This window comes from Pongo pygmaeus, chromosome 11 (assembly GCF_028885625.2).
Source record: "Pongo pygmaeus isolate AG05252 chromosome 11, NHGRI_mPonPyg2-v2.0_pri, whole genome shotgun sequence".
Taxonomy (NCBI): Eukaryota; Metazoa; Chordata; class Mammalia; order Primates; family Hominidae; genus Pongo; species Pongo pygmaeus.
The window spans coordinates 139843715-139870503 of record NC_072384.2 but is presented as its reverse complement, the minus strand read 5'-3'; the positions used below and the strand labels follow the sequence as shown (position 1 = coordinate 139870503).

The 26789-nt window shown below is 47.8% G+C and overlaps 1 protein-coding gene across 15 annotated transcripts in view; it reads left to right on the top strand.

The window, feature by feature from the left end:
• The window catches only part of HDAC4 (histone deacetylase 4), a 356755-nt gene that overhangs the window by 147046 nt on the left and 182920 nt on the right, over nucleotides 1–26789 (top strand). For 14 of the 15 annotated variants that reach the window (XM_054477421.2, XM_054477425.2, XM_063648197.1 and 11 more), the window contains one exon: nucleotides 20033–20104. In XM_054477421.2, coding sequence (XP_054333396.1) covers nucleotides 20033–20104 — 72 coding nt within the window. Of the gene's footprint in view, nucleotides 1–20032; nucleotides 20105–22360; nucleotides 22365–26789 lie in introns of those variants that run through there. The other variant, XM_063648203.1, reaches the window with a different exon arrangement.

Here is a 26789-nt window from a genome sequence, read left to right as displayed (position 1 = left end):
ACAGGGAGCCTTCTAGATGGCCAACACCTTCTATGAAAGGAGGAGGATGCCGCTGGGGTGAAGTCCTGGCCTTCTGGGAGGGGCTGGAACCCGCCTCGGCACTGAGTCAGTGCTCTGGGTGGCAGCCTGGCCCCAACCAGCCTGTCCTTTCCCACATGTGTTGTTCTGAGCCTCTTTCCCCTGCGACAGAATTCATAGAAAAAGCAATCCTAATTTTCTCCTTAGTCAAAACTATTAAAAAAGAAAAATCCCACACATAAAGCCAGACCTCTGCAGAAGTAAATTTGGGAATTCATTCTTGGATTTGTTTCTCTCCTGCCTTAAAAGAGAAAGAAGCCTCCTAGAAGGAGCCCCACTGAACTTGTTTGCTTTCTGTTTTCTTCAGTGAACCGCTTTCTGTGGCTCTGCCTCTCTGAGAATCTGTTTCAAACTCTGAAACGCAGCTGGAACACACTTGAGATGCTCCACACAGACTACAAAGTGATGGCATGGACTGTGCAGAACAGATGCTGTTTGCATTAAAATAAAAGACAAACATAATATTTGCATTAATCAAGAACCTTTGCAGGAGTATTTGCATAGAGTGGTTTATCCTTTTCCAAGAGCTGGTTACTCTTAACTAATTTCTGAGTGTAGAAAGGATAAGCAATCTTTTGCTGATTATTTCTCACAAAGAATTGCTTTTGCCCAAGTGTGTAGCTGTTTCCAAAGACGGGCTCTCCAACATGCAAATGTAATGTTGAGTGTAACACAGGAAGAATGGCCCATGTGCCTAGCAGTGATTGAGTGATTGCTGTCAGTCATGCTCTTGGGAGCTTTTTGTGTTTCAGAGTAGGATTGCTGAGCTCGTACCCTGCTTTTAGTGGTACTGAACTTTGTTTCAGCAGAGTTGTGCAGAGTTACTCACACTAGGCCATATTTCAGTGGCCTCCTCTTCCTCCTTATAATGAGAAGAAGCCAAGGCCATGGTGTGTTGGCGTGTGAAGTGCTTTGGTGCCTGTGCATACAATTTCAGGGACGGCTGTACTTAATTCTTATTTCATTAATGAAGGCTATGTGAGAATAAAGACAACGGAGTCAGAGCAAAGAAAAAATGACGGCCTCTCAAAGAGAAGCAGAGCCCGGAGATGCCTGTCGTAAACCCTGCATAACTGGCTCTGAGTTTCTTAAAGCCCTTTAATTTTAAGGTCTATGTTGTTCTTAAGAGGAAACCAACCAGGTGTTTTAAACAGTGACTTTGAAACACACACACACACACACACACACACACACACACACACACACAGAGTGAGAAAACAAGATTACACATAGTCTATCTGTATGAAACTTTGTATTAATTGAATATTCAGTGATTATTAATGTGTACTTACATGATTTACTAGTGTTTTTGCCTTGCCTTGCTACTGTGACCTTACTCTTTCACCTGGGATATGATTTTCTTCCTTCTGACATAATCCCTTGTTAGTTCAGCAATGGTTTCTGAATGCTAAGTACTCAAGTTTTGTTTATCTGAAAATGTGTTTTCCCTTTTACTCGAGTGATAGTTTAGATAGGTGTAGAATTGCAGGTTGCTGTGTTTTTCAGCAGTTTGAAGACATTTCATTATCTTTTGGCTATTTTTGTTGCTGTTGAAACATTGACTCTCAATCCAATGTTCTTAGATCATCTAACTTTCCTACCTTGGTGCTTTTAAGATCTTTTTCCATGTTTAGTGTTTAAATGTTTTATTGCACTGTGTCTAGATGTCGATTCACACTTATTTATCCTAATTGAGACTTAGCATGCTTTTTAAATCTAAGGACTGTTATGTCTGAATTCTGGAATATTCTCATTCATTATCTGTTTTAATACTGCATTTGTACGTTTTTTCCATTCTTTAGGAACTCATACTAGGTCTATGTTGGACCATCTTATTCTTTTATCCTTGCCTCTCTCCTTTATCTTTTCCTCTCTTTGTGCTGCATTCTGGTTAGTTATCTAGATCTAGTTTTATCTTTATATCTAATTTGCTGTTTTTATCTTTAACTAGATCTAATCTGTTCTTCTCAATTATAGATAATTCACTTTATTCTTTTTAAAAACTTCTCATCTTCCATTTCCAGGTTTTTTTCCTTCATGATAGTTTCTTTTCTTCATTTAACTTTTTTTTTTTTTAGTGCAGCTTGTTGTCTTTTCCACATTGTTTTAATATTTGTGGACATTTTAGAGTCATTTCTCGGTTTTGTTGTTCTTGCTGATTCCCACATGGTGGGTTGTTTCCATCTATCATTTGTGATGTTAAATTTGCATGGTAAACCCTTCAGCAGGGGCTTCTCTCCCTCCCTCCCTCCCTCTCATCCTTCTTTGTGTGTTTCCTGTGCTGTGGATTGTGGGTGTAGCCCTAAGGAGCTATTTTTCTTTGTCTTCCTGGGGCTGCAGGGTTTCCCAGGTTCTAGACTAGTTTTACCCTTATTTCTAGACTTGAGATTCCAGAACTACTCAAAGAATATGAATCTGGAGGTCACATCCACAGGGACGCAGGTTTAGGGTCTTAGATTCTTACTGAAGCCTCTTCCCAGCAACCCTCTATTGCTTCCCAGAACTGGTGGGTAGGGTTTTCTAGTTCTCTTTTCATAGACCAGACAGCCTTCCAAGAGTTCTGCCCGGACACAGGGTCTCAGTTCCAGTTCCCTGTCCAAGCCAGGCTCATGGCTACCTCTCCTGCCCACCCAGATATGCAGCCCCCCACGGGGTCCCTGGTGCCTGTCTCCAGTTCTGATGACTCTTGGGCCCCAGGAACAGGAAGCTGGGTCTTAGTGCACCTGCTCGGAGTGCCGTTTGCTTTCTTTCCTTTCTGGTAATTGGGGTCTTCTCTTGAACTCAACTCTGCCTATAATATTAGGGCGAGATTTTATGCTATCTCCTTAACCGTTTCTCTATTCTTTACAATGAGAAGCGAGGGATCCTTATCGAGTCAGTGCAGTGAGGTTTGGGAACCTAAAGTCCTGGTTGACTTGCTGTGTTCTGTAGCTCTGTGATGGGGACATGAGGAGGCTCTGTATTTTTCAAAGTGTAAAATTGGCTTTTACTACAGGCGCGTGTTAATTCAGAGCATCAAAGCAAGGAGTACACATTCAGCCACTGCTGTTTTCCAGTTCCTCTTTTCTTGTAGTTGAAAGGCTAGCTCTTCTTTCTAGTTGTCTGAATATTAAACATGACATCAGTCATAACAGCATACAGGGGTGTTCGTTTTAATTCAATCTTGCCTTCATGCCCAAGTGTGGGACTTTATGGGTATAAAACCAAAGAAATTTGCTTTAGATTACGAAAGCTGCATCTTTGTTTTGTTTTGATATAATTTCTACGTTTTCTTTGCCGTATAATTCTGATTTTTACCACACTAACATAGCGGTACGAGATTTATCATCTGAGTTTCACGTTGAGTGATAGGAAGTGAATTTGTTCCTGGGACTCTAATATCTTAGGAGAAGATGAAAATATGTCATGAACTTAATGCCGCATGTGAAGTGTGATGGGAATGTGTGTTGTGTCTCTGCTCTGCCGGGCACGCTGCCAGCTACACAGGAAGCCTGCTGGGAAGTGTGCGGTGCGGGCCGCCGCGGCCAGTGGGCTCTCCATTGCAAAACCGGTGGCCGGCGAAGCGCAGGTGGCGCATTCCTGGTGGAGAACAGTCTGGGTCTTGAGGGTGTGCGCGTCAGGGAGGGAGGAGAGAAATGATCAGATTTCTTCTACTTCAAAATTCAAAAATAACTTTATTAAACAGAAGATAAGGGATTATATTTTTAAAATTTTGGATAGCTCTGTTCTTAGAACTATGAAGCATTTAAAAAATTGGAAAATTGTTTAAGAAAACATTTTAACCTACTGACTGTCTGGTAAGTCGACTGCCCTCTGGTTTGGTGCAGTGTTTGTCCTTTGGCGGAGAAGCAAGGGGAGGAGGTGGCAGGCACAGACCATCTTCCCATCCTCAAGAAGGAACTTCTGTGGGACATGAGAGCTCTTGGAGGCAACGGCTTCCTTTTTGTTCTGCTCTTTCCCTCGTGCCTTTTGATTTTTCTCCTTAACTTTCTGCTAAAACCTGAGAAATGCTCTCAGCCCATCTGCTGATGGAGGGGAAAGTCAGAGGACGTGCTTCCACAACGTGGGCTGTGTCCGTGGTGGCGTGGGCCATGTCCGTGGCATAGGCTGTATCTGTGGCACTGCGGCTTGTGGGTACATTTGTGGGTGCTTAGTCCAGTCCTCTCAGTCCTGCAAGGTGGAGAGCATCCTGGCACCCGTTCGATGGCTGTAGACAGTGAGGCCCACACTGGTCAGCTGGCTTATGTGGCACCACAGGCTCCTGGGAGTGGATCCCGGCTTTGATGCTGGGCGATTCTGCTCCCACACTCCCGGCCAGAATCCTGGAGCCACCATGACAGTCATCATGTGGAAACCACAAGCTGGAAAGTCTGGAAGGGGCAGAAATCCACATCCTGTCAGTGACATTAGCGTAGTGAACATCCAACAGCAAGTTGCTTCTCCTGGTGGTGGCTCTGTTTGTAGAAGATTAAGATAGAACGCAATACAAAGAAATCACTGTATATTCAGAAACTGAAGCTTCTGTTGTATAAAAAGGAATAGTGGTAAGATTAAGTTAGTCTTGGTGTAGGGGAAGTTGTGATGTGCAGGGTATATTCGTTCTGTGCATAATACAAATGTAATAGTGATTTCTGCAGATGGTACACCTGCTTCCTAGAGGATCCAGAAAAGCTGGTTTTGTTGGAGGGAGGGGTGTGCTGGAGTACTACACCTGCTTCCTAGAGGATCCAGAAAAGCTGGTTTTGTTGGAGGGAGGGGTGTGCTGGAGTACTATTGAATTCAATAATAATGATGTGATTATCTTGAATGTACATTTATACCATTGAATAATGAGCCTTGTGCAGTGGGAGAGTGTGTTCTAGAATACAAGGAGGTAGATTGGAGCATCTCAAGCAGAAGCTAGGACTGCAGGTACTGTGTGATTACAGCTGGGGCCAGTGTGTGGAGAATGGAAATCTTTTATTTTTTATTTTTGTTTTTATTTTATATTTTTATTTTTGGAGGCAGATCTTGCTCTGTCACCCAGGCCGTAGAGCAGTGGTGTGATCTTGCTCAAGAGATCCTCCTGCCTCAGCCTCCCAAGTAGCTGGGACTAGAGTCGCACGCCACCACACCCAGGTGATTTTTTGTATTGTTGGTAGGGACAGGGTCTCATTATGTTACTGAGGCTGGTCTTGAATTCCTGACCTCAAGCAATATTCCCGCCTCATTCCTCCCAAAGTGTTGGGATTACAGGCATGAACCACTGCGCCTGGCTGGGAATGGAAATCTTTACCCAGATCACCCGCATCGCTAGCTGCGGTGGCATCTGTGTGTCTCCCCCACCTTCACTTTTTAGAAATAAAATTTTGTTTGAAAACATTTTAGATATGAAAATAAAACTACGTGGTGTATATTATTAGGTAGTACCAAAATTAAGGAGAGTAAAACTTCTTGAAATCTTTTAAAGTTGAGGACATGGAAACCACTCATGTGGAAAGGCCCTTTCCACCCCACGTCATCCTCTAAGGGAGCTGACGGCGCCCACAGGGCCAGATGCCAGCTGACGAGTCTCTTTCCAGACGTGCTGGCTGCACCTGTAAGTTGATGCAGGTCTCGAGGTGAACCAGGTGTGTGGCGGGGGCACGTGAACACACATGGGCAGGTTCCCCGGGTCTGCAGAGGGGAGGATCTTGCCGAGGGTGAGGGAAAACCGCCCCCGAGTCCCATCTCCGGCAGCTCTTCTGCTGGGGAGGCCCATGAGCCAGTCCACTGTCGTGCCCCTTTGCTGTGGCCTCTGGCAGCGGGCTTCTGGCTGGAACACGGCAGTCCACAGTCAGGCCACTGAAAACCATCCTTTCTGTCCAGGTCCCAGGGAGGAAGTGCCTCTTCTGGCCCCTTCTCCTTGGAGAGGCCAAGACGTTCCTCTAAAGGAGGCCTGATGCCTGTGTCACCACTGCCAGTGCACGCTGAACCCATAGCAGCTTCTGGATACTTCCAGGAGAATGGCCTGCAGTGTGAACCAGTGCTTGATTTTGTACACGCTGTGTCTGCCCCAAGACAAGCTGCTGGAGGCTCGAGCCAGTGGCAGCCCCAGTGGCAGGAAGGCATGTGGAGCTGACTGCCTGGAGCTGGGCCGTGCGGGCCCCTGGACTATCCGAGTCTCGTGTCACATTTCACAGCCTGCAATTCCTTGTTCTTCCCCACTGGTTCTGGCCAGGTGGCCCCGGGGTCTCTGGGGAGCCACCTGCAGGGTTAGAGACCAGGTACTGAAGACACAGTGATGTTATCACCCGGACCTCTCCTCTCGGACCCCTGGGGGCCGACTCTGTGTCTTCATCAGCTGGGTTCTCAGCACCTAAGGTGATGTCTGGACCACACCTGTCTCCTGATAGTGCTTGTCAGAGACATGGAATACAAGCAAGGTGCTTTGTTTAACCAGAGGACATCCGTGCATCATCATAGGAGATGTGGAGCGGGGTATTCCCTGCACTTCCGATGGGAGAGGCCGCGGTGGCCATCACGGAAGATGCTCCGCTGGGCAGCAGTGCACGGCCTCCTTCCAGAGGCTGGAAGCCCTGAAGCAGAGTTTCCCCTTGGATGACGCGTCACAGCAGGAAGGAGCACAGCTGTCGCGGGGTGAGAGACAGCAGAACCAGTGTGGAGCAGCCAGCTGACACATTAAACGAGTCTTCACTGCTTATGTATATTTTGTGCACATTCTTTCCTGACACAAGAGTTTTGAGTGCAGTGTGTGTCACTTAATATGCAGCTCCTTTTTTTTTTTTTTTCTTTAATAGCTCAGCTAAAGGAATGAATAAATACTTTAGAAGACTGGAGCCCCTCCCAGGATGGGGTGGTATTTGGATAGTGGGATTTCGGGTAGAGTAAAGGATGCTGCTGAAATACATGTGTTGTAGAATATGGAGAACTTGAATTTTGAACCATTGACACAAATTCTGAACATTTTGGATTTTTTTTTTCCCTGAGAAAGTCACAAAGTAATGATTCAAAGGAGGTTTAGACGTACTGTTTGCTCTTCAAAATGGTGATTGGCCCTCTTAAAATCAGCAGGTTCCATCAAATCTGCATTTTGGATTTCCAGCTTGCTTCTCCCCACTCAAGCCTCTCTGTCTTTCCCACCTGGGTGAGTGTGGCACACCCACGCCGACTCCATCGCAGAGTCCTGATGGGTCCCTTTCCCCATCTCTCCCAGCTCGCTCTCCGCCTCCTCCGCCTTCCGCAGCCCCTCCCCGCCCTGGGCAACACTCCGCATGGTGGCTGAAGTCGGAATGGAAGGTCCTCATTGTGGCCGTGTCTCCTCTGCCTGCCCCATGGGAACCCCCCAGGCTTGTTCCCCTCCCAGGCCTTGCCCTTGCTGTTCGCTCTGCGTCGTGTGCACCTCGTTTGGATCGTTGACCCCACATGTCCTTCAGGTATCTGCTCAAATGCCACCACCTCGCGGGGCCCTCTCAGGTCACTTTGTCTAAAAGAACAGTCCCTGCCCTGTTCTGCCTGCGTGATTGTTATTCCAGCACGTGATCCCACATGGTCTTCTAATTTACGTGTCATCCCCTCTTCAGCAGTGGAAGTTTGGGGTGTAGGGACTTACAACGCTGTGTCCCCAAAATCGTGGCCATCACTTAATAGCTAGTCAGGAAAACTTGAATAAATGAGCCAGTGATGGGATGTTGACCTTGAGGCTTGAATGAGTCCGTGTGGAGAGGCAGAACAGCAGAGTGGGGGCCAGTTTGCTTTTAAAGTTGGTCCCAACCTTGATCAGGATGGCCTTTATCATCTCCCTGGCTTCTTTAAAATGGGGACAATAATAGTATCTGTGCCAGTTATTTCCCTGCTGAGAACCATGAGTACCATTTCTGTGAATGAAACCCAGAGATAAGTACCTGATTATCATCAGCTCCTGCTAGGAATTATTTAGCTGTTACTGTTTCTCATTTAGAATGTAAGCAGGATGTTATGTTTAGTTCTAGCAAGATATGGCAAGAACAATAGTTTAGAAAATGAAATACATTTTCAGTGAATTGAGGCAAATATTGTCCTAAAAAGCACTAGAGGTGGCCAGGAGCGGCAGCTCATACCTGTAATCCCAGCATTTTGGGAGATCGAGGTGGCGGATCACGAGGTCAGGAGATCGAGACCATCCTGGCTAACACGGTGAAACCCCATCTCTAGTAAAAATACAAAAAAATTAGCCAGGCATGGTGGCGGGCACCTGTAGTCCCAGCTACTCAGGAGGCTGAGGCAGGAGAATGGCGTGAACCCGGGAGGTGGAGGTTGCAGTGAGCCGAGATCTCGCCACTGCACTCCAGCCTGGGCGACAGAGCGAGACTCCATCTCAAAAAAAAAAAAAAGTGCTAGAGGAGTAAGTCTTTCAACCCAAGGGGCGTGTTGGCTGAAGCACCTTGGAGCAGACTTTTGCTGGGTGAGGCCACCGGCCTGTCCCTTGGGCAGCTGCTGGCAGGGTCAACCTGACTTGTGCAGAACATCACCGAGTGTTATGGGCGCTGGGGGAGCCCCAGCCTCACTCTCTCTCCATCTCACTGGCCATTGACCACAGATTGGTTATTTCCGAAATGCTGCCTTAAAGTTGCCGTCAAAGGATCCTTTTTCTGCACAGAGAATGAGTGGTACTTGCAAGTCTGGTTTGGTGAGAGGAGGACAGGGTGTGGTCCACTGTGGTCCGCTCCCTCCGTTCTCCACCTCGCTCCAGGGACGGATCTCTGCTTTGATGCTCCCAGCCGCTCAGTTAATGTGCCTGCCTAGACTTCCCGCAAATGGCCACTTTGGGTTTATTGTTCTGAATTAGTGACTCATTTTTCGTGAGCTACTTATTAACATGCACCTATTTTCCAGCTTCCTGCCACCTAACCACAAGCACCTTTAGCGAGTTTGTGATGTTCAGCAGTGTGGAAAACATTCTGGGAGAATGGTTCGTCTGTATAGTGGTTTTCGTTGCTGAGTCACGTTTGGTGAGCAGCTTGTTCGGCTCAGATGCCCTGGCGTGGAGGGCACAGGCCTCGGCTGCGGCACTGAAGCGAAGGTGAAGCGGGAGGAGCAAAGGGAGTCTCTCGTCCCGCACGTACTGTGTGCCTCCTTCTTCATCTGTGTTCGTTTATCCGGGAGTCTCTCGTCCCGCACGTACTGTGTGCCTCCTTCTTTATCTGTGTTCGTTTATCCGGGAGTCTCTCGCCCAGCACATACTGTGTGCCTCATTCTTTATCTGTGTTCGTTTATTCACTCCTCATGTCAGCCTCGTCTCCACTGGACAGGGGAGATATTCCACCCCAAACCCTGCAGGACTGCCTCCCACACGGGGTCTACGTCCAGGTGGAGGGTAGATTCGGGTAGGAATTGTATAATATTTGTTAGACTTCTTGGGAGTGAAGACGTGTTAGTTTAGAAAGTAGGATGCCTGCGGGGAAACAGAAGCGGTGGGTACAGCATGAAAAAGTGGGCCTTTTGGTTTGCCCGGCCGCGCGGGTGGCCCGGCAGCGAGGGAGCGCGGTTATCCACGAGCAGACCGCAGAGCTAGTCTCCAGCCATTGCCGATAGCTGCATCACCTTTCATCATTAACTGAAGGGAACCTATCCAGAAAACTATTTTACATCAGCCGTGGAGATGCTATTTGTGTGTTTTGCAGTGTTTCTATTTGACGTCTGTTGTGTGTGGCTCCTCCCACTGGCTCTGGATCACCTAGCAGATGCCAGGTGGCGCTGGGGAACCTGCAGACGGTGCATGCCAGGTGATCCTCCTCGCACGCTCTCAGCGCTGTACAGAACAGCTGTGCAGTGACTCACCCACGTGTGCCCTCACCACTGGGCAGTGGACATCCTCTCAGGAGCAGAGACGGTGCTGTTTTCAAAGGCAGGCGAGGTCATTTTCTCCTGATTTGCTAAATCACTTATGAACGCTTGAGCTGGCCTGTGCCACTTGGTAGGTAGGGGTAGCTGAGAGCTCTCTCTCCGTGTTCTCTTACTTAGGGAGGAAGCAGCATGGCCATGCCAGGCCCTGCAGAACTGTCTAGGAGAGGCCCTGAGACACTCCCTCCAGGAAACGCTGTTCTCTGGCCCGTAGAGCACAGAGCAGGGTCTTGCGGAGCAGGAGGAGCGGCTTGCTTTCACTCCTCCCGGCGCCGTGGCCATCACCTGCCCAGCCAGCGCCTGGCCGGCCCCCGCCCACACACCTGGCTCTGTGCTCGGTGCCAGGACCTGTGGCGACAGGACAGCTCCATTCAGCCCCCGGGCAGCCCCTTTTCCACACTGATTCCTGACACTGCTTCTCGCATCCTGTGGCCCGCGGCGCCCCCGTGCTTCTCCGGCTGCCACGCCTCCTGGCTGCGTGGATGGTTTCTCAGACGGGGGAGGGGGAGGGGCGAGGCGGCGTGTTTCCACTGCCACATTTTCCCTGGGAAAATCCCCGAGTAACCTGCTGTTCCCTTTCCTCCGTGGCTCACTCCTGCCCGCGTTCGCGTCTCCACCGGGCTCTGTCTGCCTGCTGAGTCTGCGTGTCCAGCGGGCTCAGTGTGCACCTTTCGTCCCTATCACCCGACTAAGCCGCAGGTGTTAGCAAGCCTGGCCTGGCACGTGAGAGCAGCTGGACGCCCCCCTGCAGTCTCCTCTGGCCTGTGTCTGGGCAGGTGCTGGCACCAGGCAGACCCCATGGCGGGACTGGACGCAGGCTGGGTCGGGGCCAGGCCTCTGCGTTGCTCACTCTCACGTTCCCAGACGCTCAGGGCCTGCTCGCTGAGCTGTGAACCAGACGTGTGTGTCTGCTTGAACACATAGGGGCTGGGGATGAACTGAAGACTGTTGGGATATTCGTGAAGGAACATGTTAGGTAGATCACCTAGCAGATGCTCAGCGAAGACAAACTGTATTAAATAGAAGGTGGGAGCAGGCTTGTCCTTTATTCCTGGCATTTCTTGAAAAATTGTTATGAAAATTTCAAAGATATGTGAAAGGAAAGAGACCAGTGCATAGAGTGAGTGCCCACAGCCACCTCCCCCCAGGAAATCCCTGAGGCTCTCCATCCTGACCACTTCATCTCTCCACACCTTTATTTTCTGGAGAATTTAAAACCCATCTCAGAGGCCATAGCACCATCCCTTAAATACTTGAATGTGTGTTTCTAACAGATCCAACCCCATTATCACACTCAACAGAAGGAATCATGATTCCTAAATATCATCTTATACCCAAACGATGTTTAATTTTTACTGGTTGTCTTAAAAACTGTCTTTTTACAGCCAGTTGTTCAAATCCAGGCCAAAACATCGGGACTGGCGGGCATATCTGAATTTCCTCTGCCCACTGTCCGCCTCACTGAGGCCTTTGTCCTGGGATTTTCTGTTTCAAGGCTGGACTGATCATAGCCAATCCAGTGTCCTTTAGCAGGTTCTGCCAAACCCGCACTTCCTGTAAGCCGGCAGCTACAGCTAGTTTTGATTCTTAGTGGAGAGACAACAAGAATACTTCTTAGGTTATCCTTGACATTTTAAGACTGCCTGATACCCTGAAGGAAAAGTATTGCTTAGGGAAAGAATCTTTTTCCATTTTCATTTTCTCTAATAAATGCACATAAACTATGTTGGACATGCCTGAGGAATCCACAGCACTTACTCATTAAAGTTTAATTTCTATTAATGGGCAGATGCAAGCACTCTTATGGAACTTTGGTAATTTTCAGTAACCCGCACAGTGGGGAAAAGCAGAATCTAGTGGCCTGGGATGCTCGAGGCTATGAGCAGACCTCCCAGGGAGGGCCAGTTGGGTGGGCACAAGTTTATGGAGCATCAAGCCTATGCCTAGTATCCACCAGGCCCAGGGGTAGTGCCAGGGTGTGGGCCGCACAGTGGAGGGAGGATGGGCTGATGGTGGGGCCGGGGGCTGCTGGGGTCACTCAGCAAAGCAGGAAGCTGAGCCAGGAGGAGGCCTGCGCAGGTGCAGGTCCTGCTTGGGGCAGCAGATGGAGACCCCTCTGGGGGCTTCAGGTCAGGGGAAGGACCTAGGGGGAATTTGAGTATTTGGCTGACCTTGTAGATCATTTTGTCTCCAAGCCATGACATTTCAGCCCACCAAACTCCCTTTTATAATTTAATTGAACAAGGGCATCAAAGTGCCAGTAAAATGCTGCTACCACTGGTCACACAGGTTAGAGGCCTGAGGGGATGGCATGATGGCCCCAAGCCCAAATAGATACCCACTTCATTCCACACTGACTCACATGCCGTGTGGAGGGGAGGTTTGTATGTGAGTGTGCACCACACCATGCCCTCCAGGAGGTGCAGGTCTTGGTGGGCCACGTGAGCCCTTGCGCAGTGCTTTCTCACAGACACCTGCCAGTTTGGTGCAGGCCAAGAGGCTGTTTTCCTCCTGGCCAATCCTCCCGGCAGAAGGAGTTTTCCGTCCCTCCTTATTCAGGCAAAATACAAGTCCTTTTGCCCCAGACACGAGAACCAAGTGGTTTCTTTTGTCTTTGCTTTAAGGCTGAGCTCTTTCTTTAAACCATGGGAACTCTGCCATTGCCCATGAAGTTCGGTTTGAAGGTATCTGGTCTGACGTCAGCCCTTGCTTAGGTGTTCATGCAGCTCAGTCCCTGGAGTCCCAGTGAGGCCCTGGGACAAACCCCAGTTGAGGCACATTCTATAAAATGCCCAAGCAGAATTGCTTAAAGCTGTCAAGGTGGTCAAAAACAAGGAAGATCTGAGATATGTTGCAGCCAAGAGAGGCAGGACCCTGGATGGGTGCTAGTACAGAAAATGGGCACCAGGGAAAAACAGAGGAAATCTGAATCAAGTCTGGGCTTTTTCTGTCATGACACCTAAGCACAGCATCCTGATGGAAGATGTTAGTCATAGGGCATGGAGGGTGCAGAGTATAGGATAAGTCTCTACTAGCTTTAATTTTTCTATAAACTCACAGCTGTTCTAAAACAACACCTTTGTTTGAAAAATATGAAAGGATGGGGAGATTGGCTGCAATGAAGACTGAGTCGTTACTGTTTCCCAGTAGCCCTAAGCTTCCATTCCCCTGTGTCTGAAAAGCAGCTCTGTTAGCACAGTGAGGTGTGCACAGTGAGGTGTGACCTATACTACTCTTGGGTCACAGCGATTTGTTTTCGTCTATGTCGGCAACCCCCCACCAAACACACTTTTGAATGTTAATTTATTCAGCTGGGAGAGGTGGCTCACACCTGTAATCCCAGTAGTTTGGGAGGCCGAGGCAGGTGGATCACGAGGTCAGGAGATCGAGACCATCCTGGCTAACACAGTGAAACCCCGTCTCTACTAAAAATACAAAATACTGGCTGGGCGTGGTGGCGGGTGCCTGTAGTCCCAGCTATTCGGGAGGCTGAGGCAGGAGAATGGCGTGAACCTGGGAGGCGGAGCTTGCAGTGAGCTGAGACCCAGCCACTGCAGTCCAGCCTGGGCAACATAGCGAGACTCTGTCTCAAAAAAAAAAAAAAAAAAAAAGGAATGTTAATTTATCCAATTCTCGTTTTATGCTCATAACAAAATATTGAAGTGAGGTGCTACGGCTGAAAGGCTGAAATGTGGGACTGAGGTCTCCGAGTCTTCAGAATCAAGCATGGAAAAGAGTTTAGGTATACCTCGTGTGGAGCTCTTGTTGCCTTCCTGTTCCCAAAAACCCCCCTGGGCCTGACCACGCTGGTTTGTCACAAGAATGCAAAGTTAGTTTGACATGAGAAAAAAAAAATTACCATGTTATCAGATGGAAGGGGAAATTATTTAATAAGCTGAATTGATGCAGAAAAGTTTAATACAGTTAAGGAAACATGTGATTTAAAAATATGTCTTGGCAAACTAGGAGTAGATGGGAACTTCCTTAATCTGATAGTTACCTGTTGGACACCTGCAGCAAGCAATACACTTTCCAGTAAAACATTGGAAACATCCTTCGTAAGATCAGAAACAAGACCAAGGTGTCTTTTATCACCATTTCTCTTTAGTTGCTATACTGTAGGGCTGAGCCAGCAGAATAAAGAAGAAGAAAAGGTGTGAGGTCTGGAAGGTGGAACAACTGTCATTATTTGTACGTGACATGATTCTGTATGTAGAAAATACACGATAACTACAGAAAAATGATTGAAATTAAAATTCTACGATACAGAACCAATAAGTAAAAATTAATTGTATTTCCATATGCAAGCAAACAAATTGAAATGGAAATCAAATATCAAATACCTAGTAATAAATCTAAAGATGTTCAAGACCGCAACACTGAAAATTCTGAAACATTTCTGAGAGAAATGAAATGAGGTAATAGCCCATGTTCATGGATTGAAAGATGTAATACTGTAAAGATTATCTTCTCCCCAAATGATAGATGCAGTGCAATCCCAGGCACAGTTCGTTTCCCTCCCTCCCTCCCTTCCCCTCCTTCCTCTGTCTTCCTCTCTCTTTCTCTCCCTCTTTCTCTCTCTCTCTTTCTTTCTTTCTTTCTCTTTTTCTCCTTCCTTCCTTCCTTCTCTTTCTTTCTTTTTCTCTTTTCTTTTCTTTCAGTGGAACTTGACAAGTTAATTTTAAAATTTATGTGGGAGAGTAAAGGGCCAGTTTTGCCCAAGATGATCTGAAAGAAAAAAGTAGGGTTTTTTTTGCCTTGCCAATATTAAGAATTATTGTACAGTTATGGTGGTTAAGACAGTGTGATTATTGGCAAAACCAAAAACAAGTTGGCCAACAGGATTGAGATTTGGCTTATACGGGAACTAATGTTGCCGATCCATGGTGAAAGATAAGACCTCTTAATAACTGAGGGGACATTTGGCTGTTATCATAGGAAAACACACCCCAAACCCCTGTCTCATAGCGTATACAAACATCAGTGCCAGTAGATGAGAGACTTACATATAAAAGGGAACACTGCAAAGTTTCAGGGTAAAAATATGTTAAAATATCTCTGCAGCCTCCAGGAAGAGAAGAGTTTCTTGAACCTGACATAAAAGCAGAAGCTTTGAAAGATTGAGAAATAGGACCTTTGAGAGGATATCTGCAGCGTTTAATTGACAGGGGATTAATGTTCAGAATTTGTAAAGAATTCCTCTGAATCAGTAAGAAAAAGACAACCCAACTGGGGGCAAAAAACAGATCAAAAAGACATGAATCCAAAACAGCCAATGAAAAAGCCAATAAACATGTAAGAAGATGGTCAGTGTCATTGGTCATCCAGAAAAGACAAATGAAACCTTCAAGAGACACCCTTTCACCCCAACCTGGGCAGGACTAGGTGGTCCCAGGCAGGTCCCAAGGGTGGAAACCATACTTCCTCCCCACTCCCTTCCCCTCCCAGTTCAGGAGCCTGTGCGTGGGACTCTCATGTACTGTCTTTATTGGTTCAAGATACCTCGTTTCTTGTGTGGCAGTATTGTGATGTGAAACCCTCGGTGGAGGGCACTGGTCTCGGTGGGTACCTGTTTGCTCAAGGTCCAACTTCAGACAAGCCGCTGGTTTAGTTGAGACAGAACTGGGTTCCGGCTGGTGCTCACTCCATGATCCTGGGAAACTGCACAGCTCTTGAGGCCATTTCCCCAAGTGTGAAGTGGGGGGCCTGCCCCTCCAGGTGAAAGTGAGGTTCCTTTGGCTCCGGAAGGCCGGGTTTCTGGTTAGACGTACCTACCCGTCTGACGCAAGGTGGATTCTGAAAAGCAAAAGCACTGTCTGTCTCAGTCCTGCTCCTCCCATGGGCGGACTCCGAGTCTCAAACAATGCTCAGTTCACGCTGGGTCCTGTCTGTGCGAAAGGGACTCCTCGCAAGAGTATGTGGTCACTGCAGTTGACTGTGGGTGTGTTGAGCGCACTGGGGCACATCACGTGCTGGTGAGGACACGAGGTACCCGTGCTCCTTAGCCTCCCTCTCAGTGTGCATCTGGTCTGCAGCCCCAGCGCTGATTAAATGCCGTTGGAGGACACTCAGTACTACCGTCCCTGTCCAGCAGGGTTTCCAAAAATAGATTCTCAAGCGGAGACAGATAAGGGGGAACCTGCTTGCAGCAGGTGTGTGATGAGGAAGTGGTACTTTGATTCCCATCTTCATTATTTTCCTGCTTTGTAAACGTTAGGTTCTTAGCATTGCTTTCTCCTCAGCCTGAGAAATTTCAGCCCAGAGGCAGATAAATATGGAAATTCCACCTCTCATCACTAATTTCATTTTAACTCACTCTGGAATATGATATCTGAAAAAACACAGCGTTAAGAATGTGTTCTGTACACACTCACGGATGCCGTCATGCGTTCCAGCTGGCTGTGTCCCGCAGCTTGTCTGTTTCACCCTGGTGACAGACGTTCTTTGCCCCACTGGCCGCGCTTTGTTTAGGTCCGTTCCAAAGCTGTCTTTCCCAGGCCTGGTGGCCCCTGCGCCTGCAAAGGTCACTCTCACCGCCACTGCTTTGCCCCCAGGATTGTGTTCCACCAGCCACCTCTGGCAAAACGCCTTTAGTGTTTGGCTTCTCAATCATGGCTGCCGTCCTGAGCCCCGGCCTTTCATAATGAGGGAGGCGGCATCTGTCATGCTGTCCAGGTGGACGACCAAGGATGGCTCAGGCCGGGATCTTGTCTTAAAGAGACTGCAGCCGTGCTTCCAGCTGGCTGGGGCTCATGGGGCCTCCACATGTGGGGTTAGCATCCGGCACTGAGACCCATGCCTGTGCTGCCGCCTCCGAGGCCCCCATGTGCTTGAGACACTCCTGCTGTTTTCTGATAGCTCCACATGATTGCCCCTTTCCGCGAGACGCAGGCACTTCCTATTAACCCAGTGCCGCATCAGAACAGCTTTCCCTTCAAGCATTTCCATGTCATTCTACAAAGATGTGAATATGGCAGTGTTGGGGGTTTGAATGTACAGGTTGTTATGAGGCCGGCCAGGCCCAGTGGCGCACAGTGAGAACAAGCAGCGTCTCTGTGTGATGAAAGAACAAGCCTATCTGGTCTTTGTCCTCATTCCTGGCAGGGAGCTCTTAGGGTCCCGGGAGCTTCCTGAGTGTCAGGCGAGCCTTTCGTTATTCCTAAGGAGGAGCTTCTTATGGGCTTCTGAGTTTATGCTAATGAAGTGACTTAGGGCAGGACCCTTGGACAGCCTCGGGGTGGGGCCGGGCACCAGGACCCAGAGACGAGAGGGGTGGAATGTTCAGCTGCACCTGCTGACCCCAGTGGCACTGAGACAGAGGCTCCTGCACTCAGGACCCCTCCAGACCCTGCCTTCATGTTGCTGTTTATCTGCATCTTTTACAATAAACCCATCAACATGGTAAAGTGTTTTTCTGAGTTTTGTGAGCCCTTCTAGCAAATTACAGACCTGAGAGGGGCTTGTGGGAACTCCTGATTTATAGCCGATCTTTAGAAGTCCAGGAGGCCCAGGACTTGTGTCTGAAATGGGGGCAGCCTTGTGAACCTGAGCCCCTAAGCTGTGGCGTGTGTGCTAGCTCTGGGCAGTTATTGTCAGAGTGGAACTGGATCATTGGACGCCCAGTTGGTGCCAGTTGGCTGGTGTCAGAAACCACCCCACCCGTCAGTGTACAGGATTGGACATGCTAAGTTCAAGGTCTGGTTTACGCAGGGAATCCACATGCTGTTATCGAACGGCATTCTCCTTGGTGTGCCAGCTAGTGCAAGCGTGCGATAAATGTCTTCTTGAAGGGTAGGTGGGACGCGGTCCAGCCCAGTGCCCAGAAATGTAGGTGAGCCAAGACCCACTAAGCTGCACCTTGATCTGAAACACACGAATGATGCTTGTGGATACAGGAACACCACATATCGTGACTTACGAGTCGAATCGGTTGCACTGAGATCTGATGTGTCTTCTTGCTTCAGTGTAGTAAAAGTAACTTGTAATTAGGCCTCATTTATGAACTTGGTGCTGGAGGGATTCACCTTTTGGGCTCAGGCATAAGCAGTTCACTTCCAAACTCAAGAAGGGGCTTCATGTGAGCTGGGACTCTGGCCCCACCGCTCCTGCTCACCACTGGGGGGCTTCTTGGTTTCCAGACTTTCTGGTTCTAGGGCTTTTGCTGAGATGGAAGCTAAGGTTGGGCATTGAGCTGACTACAGGCGAGGCAGTTCTGGGGGACAGGCATTGGCTCGTAGGAACTGTTGCAGAACCCTGACCAGGGTGGTCCGCCCAAGCACCCTCCTCTTGACCCCTTCCCATTGGAAAACTGCAACTACATTGAGATCTTCAAAAGGGCCTTCTGCGTTACTGAAAGTATTTATAGTGGGATTTGGGTTAAATACACACACACACACACACACATATACATACACACATATAAACATACATACATACAGGCACCTTTTCGAATTTTTTATTTTTTGTCTACAATGAGCATTTATTTATTTTTATTATATTTTTATTATAAAAATAAATACAAATATATTTATTTTTAGGGGAAAAAAAGGCTTGAAAAGTACTTTCCACCACTATCTGGGGTCTCTTTCTGAGTTGCAGTGAAGGTTCTCTTGGGATATGGCATCATGTTTACAATTCAGCATCCAGGCCATCTCCTAAGGTGGCCATGTTCTTTGAGAAAGCCCTGGAATGTGTGAAGACTTGGGGCGATTGCTTAGGTCTGGTGGTTGCGTCTAAGGTGTAACTATGACCTGCCGGTCTTTCTCTTGACCCAGGGAAGCAGAACTGTTTTGCTCCCGAATATGCCCAGTGTCTTACTGTCTTTACTTCTGTTTTCAAACCTTAAGAGTTGTCGAGACTTGGGAGGAGCTGCTGGTTGGTTGGAGAGGTCCCCATGGTTTTTTGTTGTTGTCTTAATTTTGATTTTTATTTCCGGCACCCACGTTTGATCTCTGCATTGCCCAAGAGCAGCCTCACCTGCTGAGCTCCTGCAGGTCCATGTTGGCCTCACACTTTCCCAGTTCTAACTTCAAGAGCATGCCCTCCAATCTCCTGGGGCCCTTGTTTCCGTTCTTGGATATTGAACATCTCCAAGGACATGCACTGGTTGGCAATGCTAGGAATTATCTATTTTGGATAAAAAATTGGGTTTTTTTTTGCAGTCATTTGACCTGATGTTAGTCGTTTTTGTCCTGTTTTAAAACTGGTATCTACAGAGTTCCATGGCTGCCCTGTGAAACTGGTGCTCTCCTCCTTCGCTTAGTAAGGAAAATGACCTCCGCGTGCAAATCTGTAATGATATGCACATTATTGCAGGGCATTTTACACCACTTGTCAGAAGCTAATTTTAAAAGAAAAGTGTGATTCCTGGAAATCTTGCCAGAGTTTTCTTTCCTTTCTGCTTGGGAGAATATAGAAAAATCCCAGGCAGTCTAAATACAGCCTGCGCCAGGTTTAGGTGGTGGGTGGGTTCCAGTCTCATCTTTGCAGTGAGTCTGAATAGATGGAAACAGCTCCTGAATACAGTCTAAAAGTGGATTTAAAAGAAACGACTCTGTGCCTTGAGAACACCTGGTGAAGTGTTCTCCTCCATGCCTATTTGCAGCTAGGGTGGCCTCAGCTCGCCTCCTTACCTGTCTGCACACCCGGCGGGTTCCGAGGGCTCCCTGTGCTGTGTTTCTGTGAGCGTCCAGACCGTTTGTCACTAACTGAGAAGAGGAAGAGCTGCTCTTCTCTTTTTATTATCTTAATACTTATGGTCTGCAGAAAAGCCGACTTCTGATCAGCACGAGTGGGTATAATGTGGTTGCTGAACAGAAGTAAACCCAAATTGCTAAGCCAGTGGCTCTTAGGCCAGAAACGGGCGTTTGCCGTATCTCAGTAGGAGGCTATTTTGATTATTCTACAAAGGATCTTTGATTTTCTTTGGCAAATACAAATAATCTATGACGAAGCTGAAAGTGTCCCCCTTTAAAAGTAGGAAGGACACATGCATTTCATTGTTTGGGGAGTTACTCCCTGCAGACTCCCAGCGTAAAGTATGTTGGCTGAAATGCGCGCAGTTTCTGAAGCCAGTGCCTTCTCTGTTCTCCAGATGGACTTTCTGGCCGAGACCAGCCAGTGGAGCTGCTGAATCCTGCCCGCGTGAACCACATGCCCAGCACGGGTAAGTCCACCCACCCCTGCCCTGTCCGGCCGGCCCTGCGCTGAGCCAAAGAGGTGTTCAGAGGCTCTGCCTTATTGGAGGAGTGCAGAGAAGGCGATGGGGGAGGTGTGGGTTACCAGGTTCACTGAATTTGGGTGCTCTTCCTGGTGGTAAAAGAGGCCATCCTTTTTGGAAATGAAATGGCTCCATACCATGTAAATGGTAGAGAAATGCTGATTTGTTGTTGTTTTTTTTTTTCTCTCTGGTGCTAAAGGATGTATTCTTCCCAACTGCTTGGCTTAGGTGTTACCCCTGGCCCTGATCCCCATGAGGGCCTGTAGGAAATACCTCTGAGCTTGCAGTGGGCGGGGCTGGGTCCCACTGGCCACATGACCATGGACAGACCACGCCTTGTCCGTTGCCACCAGCTTTTGTTGGTTAAATGAGTCAGTGGCATCATCTGTCTTCCAAGTACCTTTCAGCTCTTTAACAAAAGAAAGTATCGGTGGTGATCAGAAATATTTCATTCCATAGGTAATTTTTATTTATTTATGCATTTGTGTATTTGGAGACGGAATCTCACTCTGTCACCCAGGCTGGAGTGGAGTGGCATAATCTTGGCTCACTGCAACCTCCACCTCCCAGGTTCAAGCGATTCTCCTGCCTCAGTCTGCCCAAGTAGCTGGATTACAGGTGTGCACCACCACACCTGGCTAATTTTGTATTTTCAGTAGAGACGGGGTTTCACCATGTTGGCCAGGCTGGTCTTGAACTCCTGAGCTCAAGTGATCTTCCCCCGTCGGCCTCCCAAAGTGCTGGGATTACAGGCGTGAGCCAGCGCACCCGGCCCCATAAGTAACATTTTAAGGTACTCCATCCAAGTCTATAGGCCATGGAAACAGACTTTTTCCCCCTTTTCTTTGTCTGCAAAACCCGTTTCCACGTAGAATCCTCCAGGGTTTAAACTCCTTGTGAGGGTACCGTTCTTCCCAGCCATGCAGCCTCTCCGAGAATAAAACCCGAACCTCCTGAAGGCGTGGGGCTGAGGGGAACCAGTGTTCGTTCCACATGCGTCCTGCAGGGCAGTGTGGCCAGGCCTTGCAGGGACTGCATCCTGAGGCCTGGGTCTCTGGTTTTGGCTCTGCTGCGCCTTCCTTGACAGTCAGCCTTTGCTGCCGCCTGTGCCCTCCGGTGCCCCAGTTAGACCCACTCATCACCCCGAAAGGAAGTTGAAGCCAGCTTGAAGCCAGGCCGAACGTTTCCAAGAAGAGATTTCCTTCTTTGCCTTGTGATTCTCCCAAGTCAGCCAGGTTTTCTGTCATTTTCCAAACCTGGAGTTCTGGAGGTGTCTTTGCCCTGCTCCAGGAAGGCTCTCTGTGTCTGTGGGGTACGGTCCCCTGGCCTCTTGGGGGGTGCTTGGGGGGCTCCTTTCTGTCTGTTTTTTACACCTTGATTTTACTCTGCATTATTACTGATCAAGCAGTTTATTTTTTACCCCAGCACACTGGAGCCTGGGGGAGCAATGGGGAGCTTTAAGTACCAGATGAAGATGCACAATTTTAAAATTCTGGCTTCTGTCGACAGTTTTGGTTTTCGCTTTCTCTCAAGTTCACTTTGCCGGTGTTGTTTTCGTGTAAACACTGAATCCTGTGGCTGGGGCATTTTTGAGACAACTTGCTTGTGCTTAACCAGGCGTGGCATGAGGGTAAGAGGATTTTCTGATAGCTTGATGGGTTGGGAAAAGATGATAAATATGCATAGTTTCCAAGTGAACCAAAAAAGGTGGGCTTCAAATTAATGTTCTGGCTTGGGAAGCGCACCCTGCCTGTCGAGACCTGCCGTGGGATCCCTGCCTGGTGTGAGGACAGGCCGGGGCTTCAGCCTCCCACAGAGGGCACCTGGGGCCCGCCTCTGCTGCCCGTTTGTGTGGGAGCTTAGGCGAGTTGCTGAATAGCTCAGTTTTGTTTTCTCATTTCTTAGCCGGGGATGATAATGCCTCTCTACAGAGTTCTCATAAAGATGAAAGATATGTGTCAGCTTTTTAGTAGTTCCTCAATAAATGTCATCTCAGTGTCCCGTTGACTAGTACTGAGGAATATGTGTGATGTAGCCTTTATATACCCGTTCAAGGCCTGGACCTCTCCTGCAGCCTGTCACCCTCATTCTCTTCCTTTGGGGTGAACCGCTGGACTTGAGAGGTGGCATGTTGGGAAGGCTGCCCCATGATGCTGGCCATTTACCTCCCTCATAATCAGGTTCCCATTGGTCTGAGTCAAAGAGAGTGCCGTGTCTCCTGGCATTTATTGCATATTCATGCATGGGTTGGTGGGCGTGCTGGGAGTGTTTGCAGAGTAATTTTAAATAACGTACCAGTGATGCCCAGGAACAGTGGCAGAGAAAGGATGCATGCGTGTGCAGCAGTCCTGTATGACATCCATCATTGAGCCTGCACAATGGCCTGTGCCTTAGAAGCCTGTAATGTGAGGCGTGTTCTTTCAAACTGCATTTTGGTCATTTCAACCCACTGAAAAATACTGCAAAGAAATATTAATCTCAGGTTAGGTGATAACTTGAAAATTGATAGGAAAATGTCTTTAAAGCCACATTTTTATGATATGGGAGTATAGACATTTTTAGGTATATTTTTATGTCAGTCCTCAATTGCTGTTATACATTTCCTAATGATTGAATTTAATCTTAACTATTCTTTAGACATTTTGACGTTTGAAGATGTGGAAACAGACTGATACACACACACACACACACACACACACACACACACAATTGTCAGGAATGACTCCAGCAGTCACTGTGAGAGCTCACTCCCTTTGAACAGATGAGTGTGTACTTGGAGCAGGAAGGGCGTCCGGGCAGCCCTCCCCACTGTTGATCTGTCCCATTTCCTTACCATTCCCTCGTGTGAATGCTGTTATGTTCAACACAGTCTTTTTCTGATTATGGTTTTTTTCAATACACTTAGCCCTAATAAATTCCCACGTCCAACAGAAAAGCGTTATTCATACCATGTATTCGTGTGCCAGCTTTAGATTTTAGAAACGTCAGGTGAGCATATCATGTGCTTTGGGAGTCTATACAGGTTGAGTATCTCTTATCTGAAATGCTTGGAAGCAGAAGTGTTTTGGATTTTGGGGATTTTTTTGGATTTTGGAATATTTGCATTATTCTTACTGGTTGAGCATCCTAAGTCTAAAAATTCAAAATCAGAAATGCTCCAATGAGCATTGCCTTTGAGCACTGTGAAAAAGTTTTGGATTTGGAGGCATTTTGGATTTTGGTTTTTGGGTTTGGGATATTGTCAGCTGTATTGGTGGAGGAAAAAGCCAAAATGCCATTTGTCTTAGATCAACTTCGATTGCTTCAACTTCCCTCATAACTTTTTATCTGTAGACTTTGTTCTCTTTCTTTTTAAAAATGTTTGAAAAGTTTTAATTGTAAAGTAGCTCTGTCATAAAAGCAAACACATAACCGTTTGCCTACCGCCAAGATATGACAGGCATGTTGTTAGGGTTATTCCATCTTCGCCTCCTATTTCTTTGCGTTTTGAATAAGTGGAATGTCACAGTTGTGGACGTGGCTTTGATCTTCCCCCTTCCTGGGAGTTGTTGTCTGCTTGGTGAGGGGAAGGGCCACCCTTGGAGGAGACTTGACACAGAGGCAGATCCCAGGCGGAGACATGGTGGCAGGGTGGGGTTGGGGTGGGAGCTCTTGACCCCCGGTTCTCTGCCAGAGCCTTGTGTTTACCCATGGAGTGAGCAAACAGAGCCATTGACTGAGTTAGTCTGGGGAGATGTTGCAGTTTGAGGACAGAGGAGAAGGTACGGAATTAGTCAGCCAGGAGAGACCAGCAAAATGTCATACAGGATTACAAACCCAACTATGCCCAAGGGCTGAATTACGGGGAACTTAAACACTATTACTACTCAGTCATTCGTTTCAGAATCATTGTAGTTTAAAACTCCTCCCCTTCCTGATTATAAAAGCAATGCATGTTTATTGTAGAAAAAAATCACTAAAGTGGTGGGTGTTGGGTTCCAAGGCTGGAGGTTGAGCTGGCTTCCAGCCAGGCCTTGCAGGTGCTCAGCAACCTCGATTGAGGAGAGGGGCGCTTCGGGGAGGATACCTACCCCAGGCATCCGGATACCTACCTCAGGCATCCGGGAGCAAACTGGAGGCAAACAAAAAAACGTCAGTAACAACAGGAAGTGTAGATGAAGGACTTACTGTTAACCAGAGGGCATGCTGAGGGCTTACGGCCCTCACAGCGCTGCTCTCCACTGTAACCGAGTGCCCTGGCTCCTGTACCCCCTCCTGCTCCTACAGAAGGAAAGCCAGAGCCTCGGATCCCATGGCCGCTGTCCCAGGGTCGCTCAGCATGTACATTACAGGGCAGGACACATGTCTGCCCTGAGGGCTGTGCTACTGGGGAGAAAGACATCCTCAGAAAATGCGATGCCCTTCCATCGGCCAAAAGGGGAAGTTGAGGCCGATGTTAAGACTGGGATGCTGGACTAAAGCATGTTCCATGGTTTCCTGAGGCATAGGGGTGGCGGTTTCATCATCCTCTGTACCTGTGTCCTGGGAAACATGTATCTGTCAGAGTTAGGGAGGCTCTTTTTAAGGTTATATTTCAAAAGCACCATTGTTAAAAGAAAACTCTGGAACCTTAAAGGGAATTAACTAGAAACTGTAGAGAAACTCTCCAAAATAACGCAAAATTCACATTTGGCTTCAGTGTTGGATTCCCAGATCTAAGGGGTGTTTGACCACCACACTGTCAAAGGAGCTGTATTTCCAGACACTGCTCTTACATTTTGGAACAGGAAGTATTTGAGGTTGGCTGGTGCCTGGAGCTCATGCTGCCTCCTAGATGTGTTTTGTGGCAGTTGTTGCGTTGTTTTGTTTGGTGAGAAGAAAGTGGAATCTGGTACACATCTGCAAGCACGTGTGACCTCAGGGGAAGCTTCGAAAGTCTCCCTTTGTTGGCACCGGAAGCTGTTAATTACCTTCCTACACAGAGCCCCTGGTAACAAAGTCCTTGGTTGTAATATTCCTGCGTGGTGCCCCTTTGTGAGTTTTCATCATAAAGTTGGCATTTCTGGGGTTGGGGTAGGGTCCAGTGAAGGACCCACGGCCATCTCTGGTGGTTCCTCGAGTGGCCCCCACGGAAGGACGGGGCAGGAGTGGCAGGAAGAAGAGAGCCCGCGGCGGCCTCATCCTGGCGGCGCCTGCCGTGACTGCCTGGCTTGTTTTCCTCAGATCAGGGAAGTGTCTTTGAGGAATCAACGCCCTCCGGCCCACGGACTCGGCTGCTTGCCAGCCATGGTCAAGGATTGGCCAGGACGGTCATGTCCACCGCTGAACATGTTGCCTGCTTTGCTTTTTTTTTTTTTTTTTGCTTGCTTGATTTGTTTTAATTTTTGGAGGTAAAATGAAGTGTAGAATGTAAAGACATCAAAGTAAAACTGTTTGTGTAAACCAAAAATAAAATTCTAAGTCCCCCAACCCAATGAATGGACCCCCTTCTTGACCAAGGGGTCCCAAAGAAACTTGAAAATGCGTTCAGGCCCTGATGGGAATGGGGAGTTGGACAGGCCTCCTTAGACCCCCCCCTCCTTTCAGCGTTCAGGCCCAGTTGACCAGCATTAGCATTAGAACAGCGATCTCACAACTGATAAAACAGACACAGCAGTAAGATTCCCGGTTCCACCCTGACTCTGGGATAGCAGCAGGCGACATAGAGCAGGCCCTGCCGGAAATAAAAGTATTTTACCCCAGAATATATTCCTTCCACCTATTTTGAGTGGCTATAGAAAACTGCCTTTTGTGGGGGAAGTTTGCATTCTGGAGAGAATCCCATGCCTTTTCCAGGTCTCTTTTTCCTGATCTGGGAGAGATTTAACTACAAGTCACCTTTTAAAGTCCCATAGGAGACATTTACCATCTATTCTCTCTGAAGCCTGCTTCCTGGAGGCCTCATCCACATAACAAGAACGCCCCCCTTATCTTAACTCAAACATTTTTTTATGCTGACATCAACTCTTCAGTCAGAAAACTTTTCAGTCCGCCTAGGATTTGTGAGATCCTCACCCTACTTCTTCAAGATGTTCTGGGCCAAACCAATATATACCTTACATATGTTGCCTGTAACTTCTGTCTCCCTAAAACGCATAAAGCCAACCTGTAACGTGACAACCTCAGGCACAGACTTCCTGAGGCTGTGTCCTGGGCCATGGTCACTCATATTTGGCTTAAAATAAACCTCTTCAGCTATTTTACAGAGTTTTGCCTTTTTCGTCAACATTTGAAAAATCCGAAAAGAATTCCCATGGTTTGATTCTCTTAGTTCAAACTAATGTTGGGAGTTTGTCGACTGCCCTCCATCAAGTTAACCTGAGGGCCTGTATGAATAGCCATGACTCAAAGGCCGGTCGCAGGAGTCTGCCCCCCACGTAGCTTTAAAAGCTGACTGCAATATAGCGTTACTCCTGGAGGCCATGCGTGTGTCGTGTACAATTATGAGCAATTTAGAAATGCTTTAAGAGTCCCTTTTGGCGATTAGGCGAATTGGCCCCATTACTTTATTCATTTTATTTTTATTTTTATTTATTTTTTGAGACAGAGTCTCAGTGTATTGACTGGAGTGCAGGGCTGGAGTGCAGTGGCAGGATCTCGGCTCACTGCAACC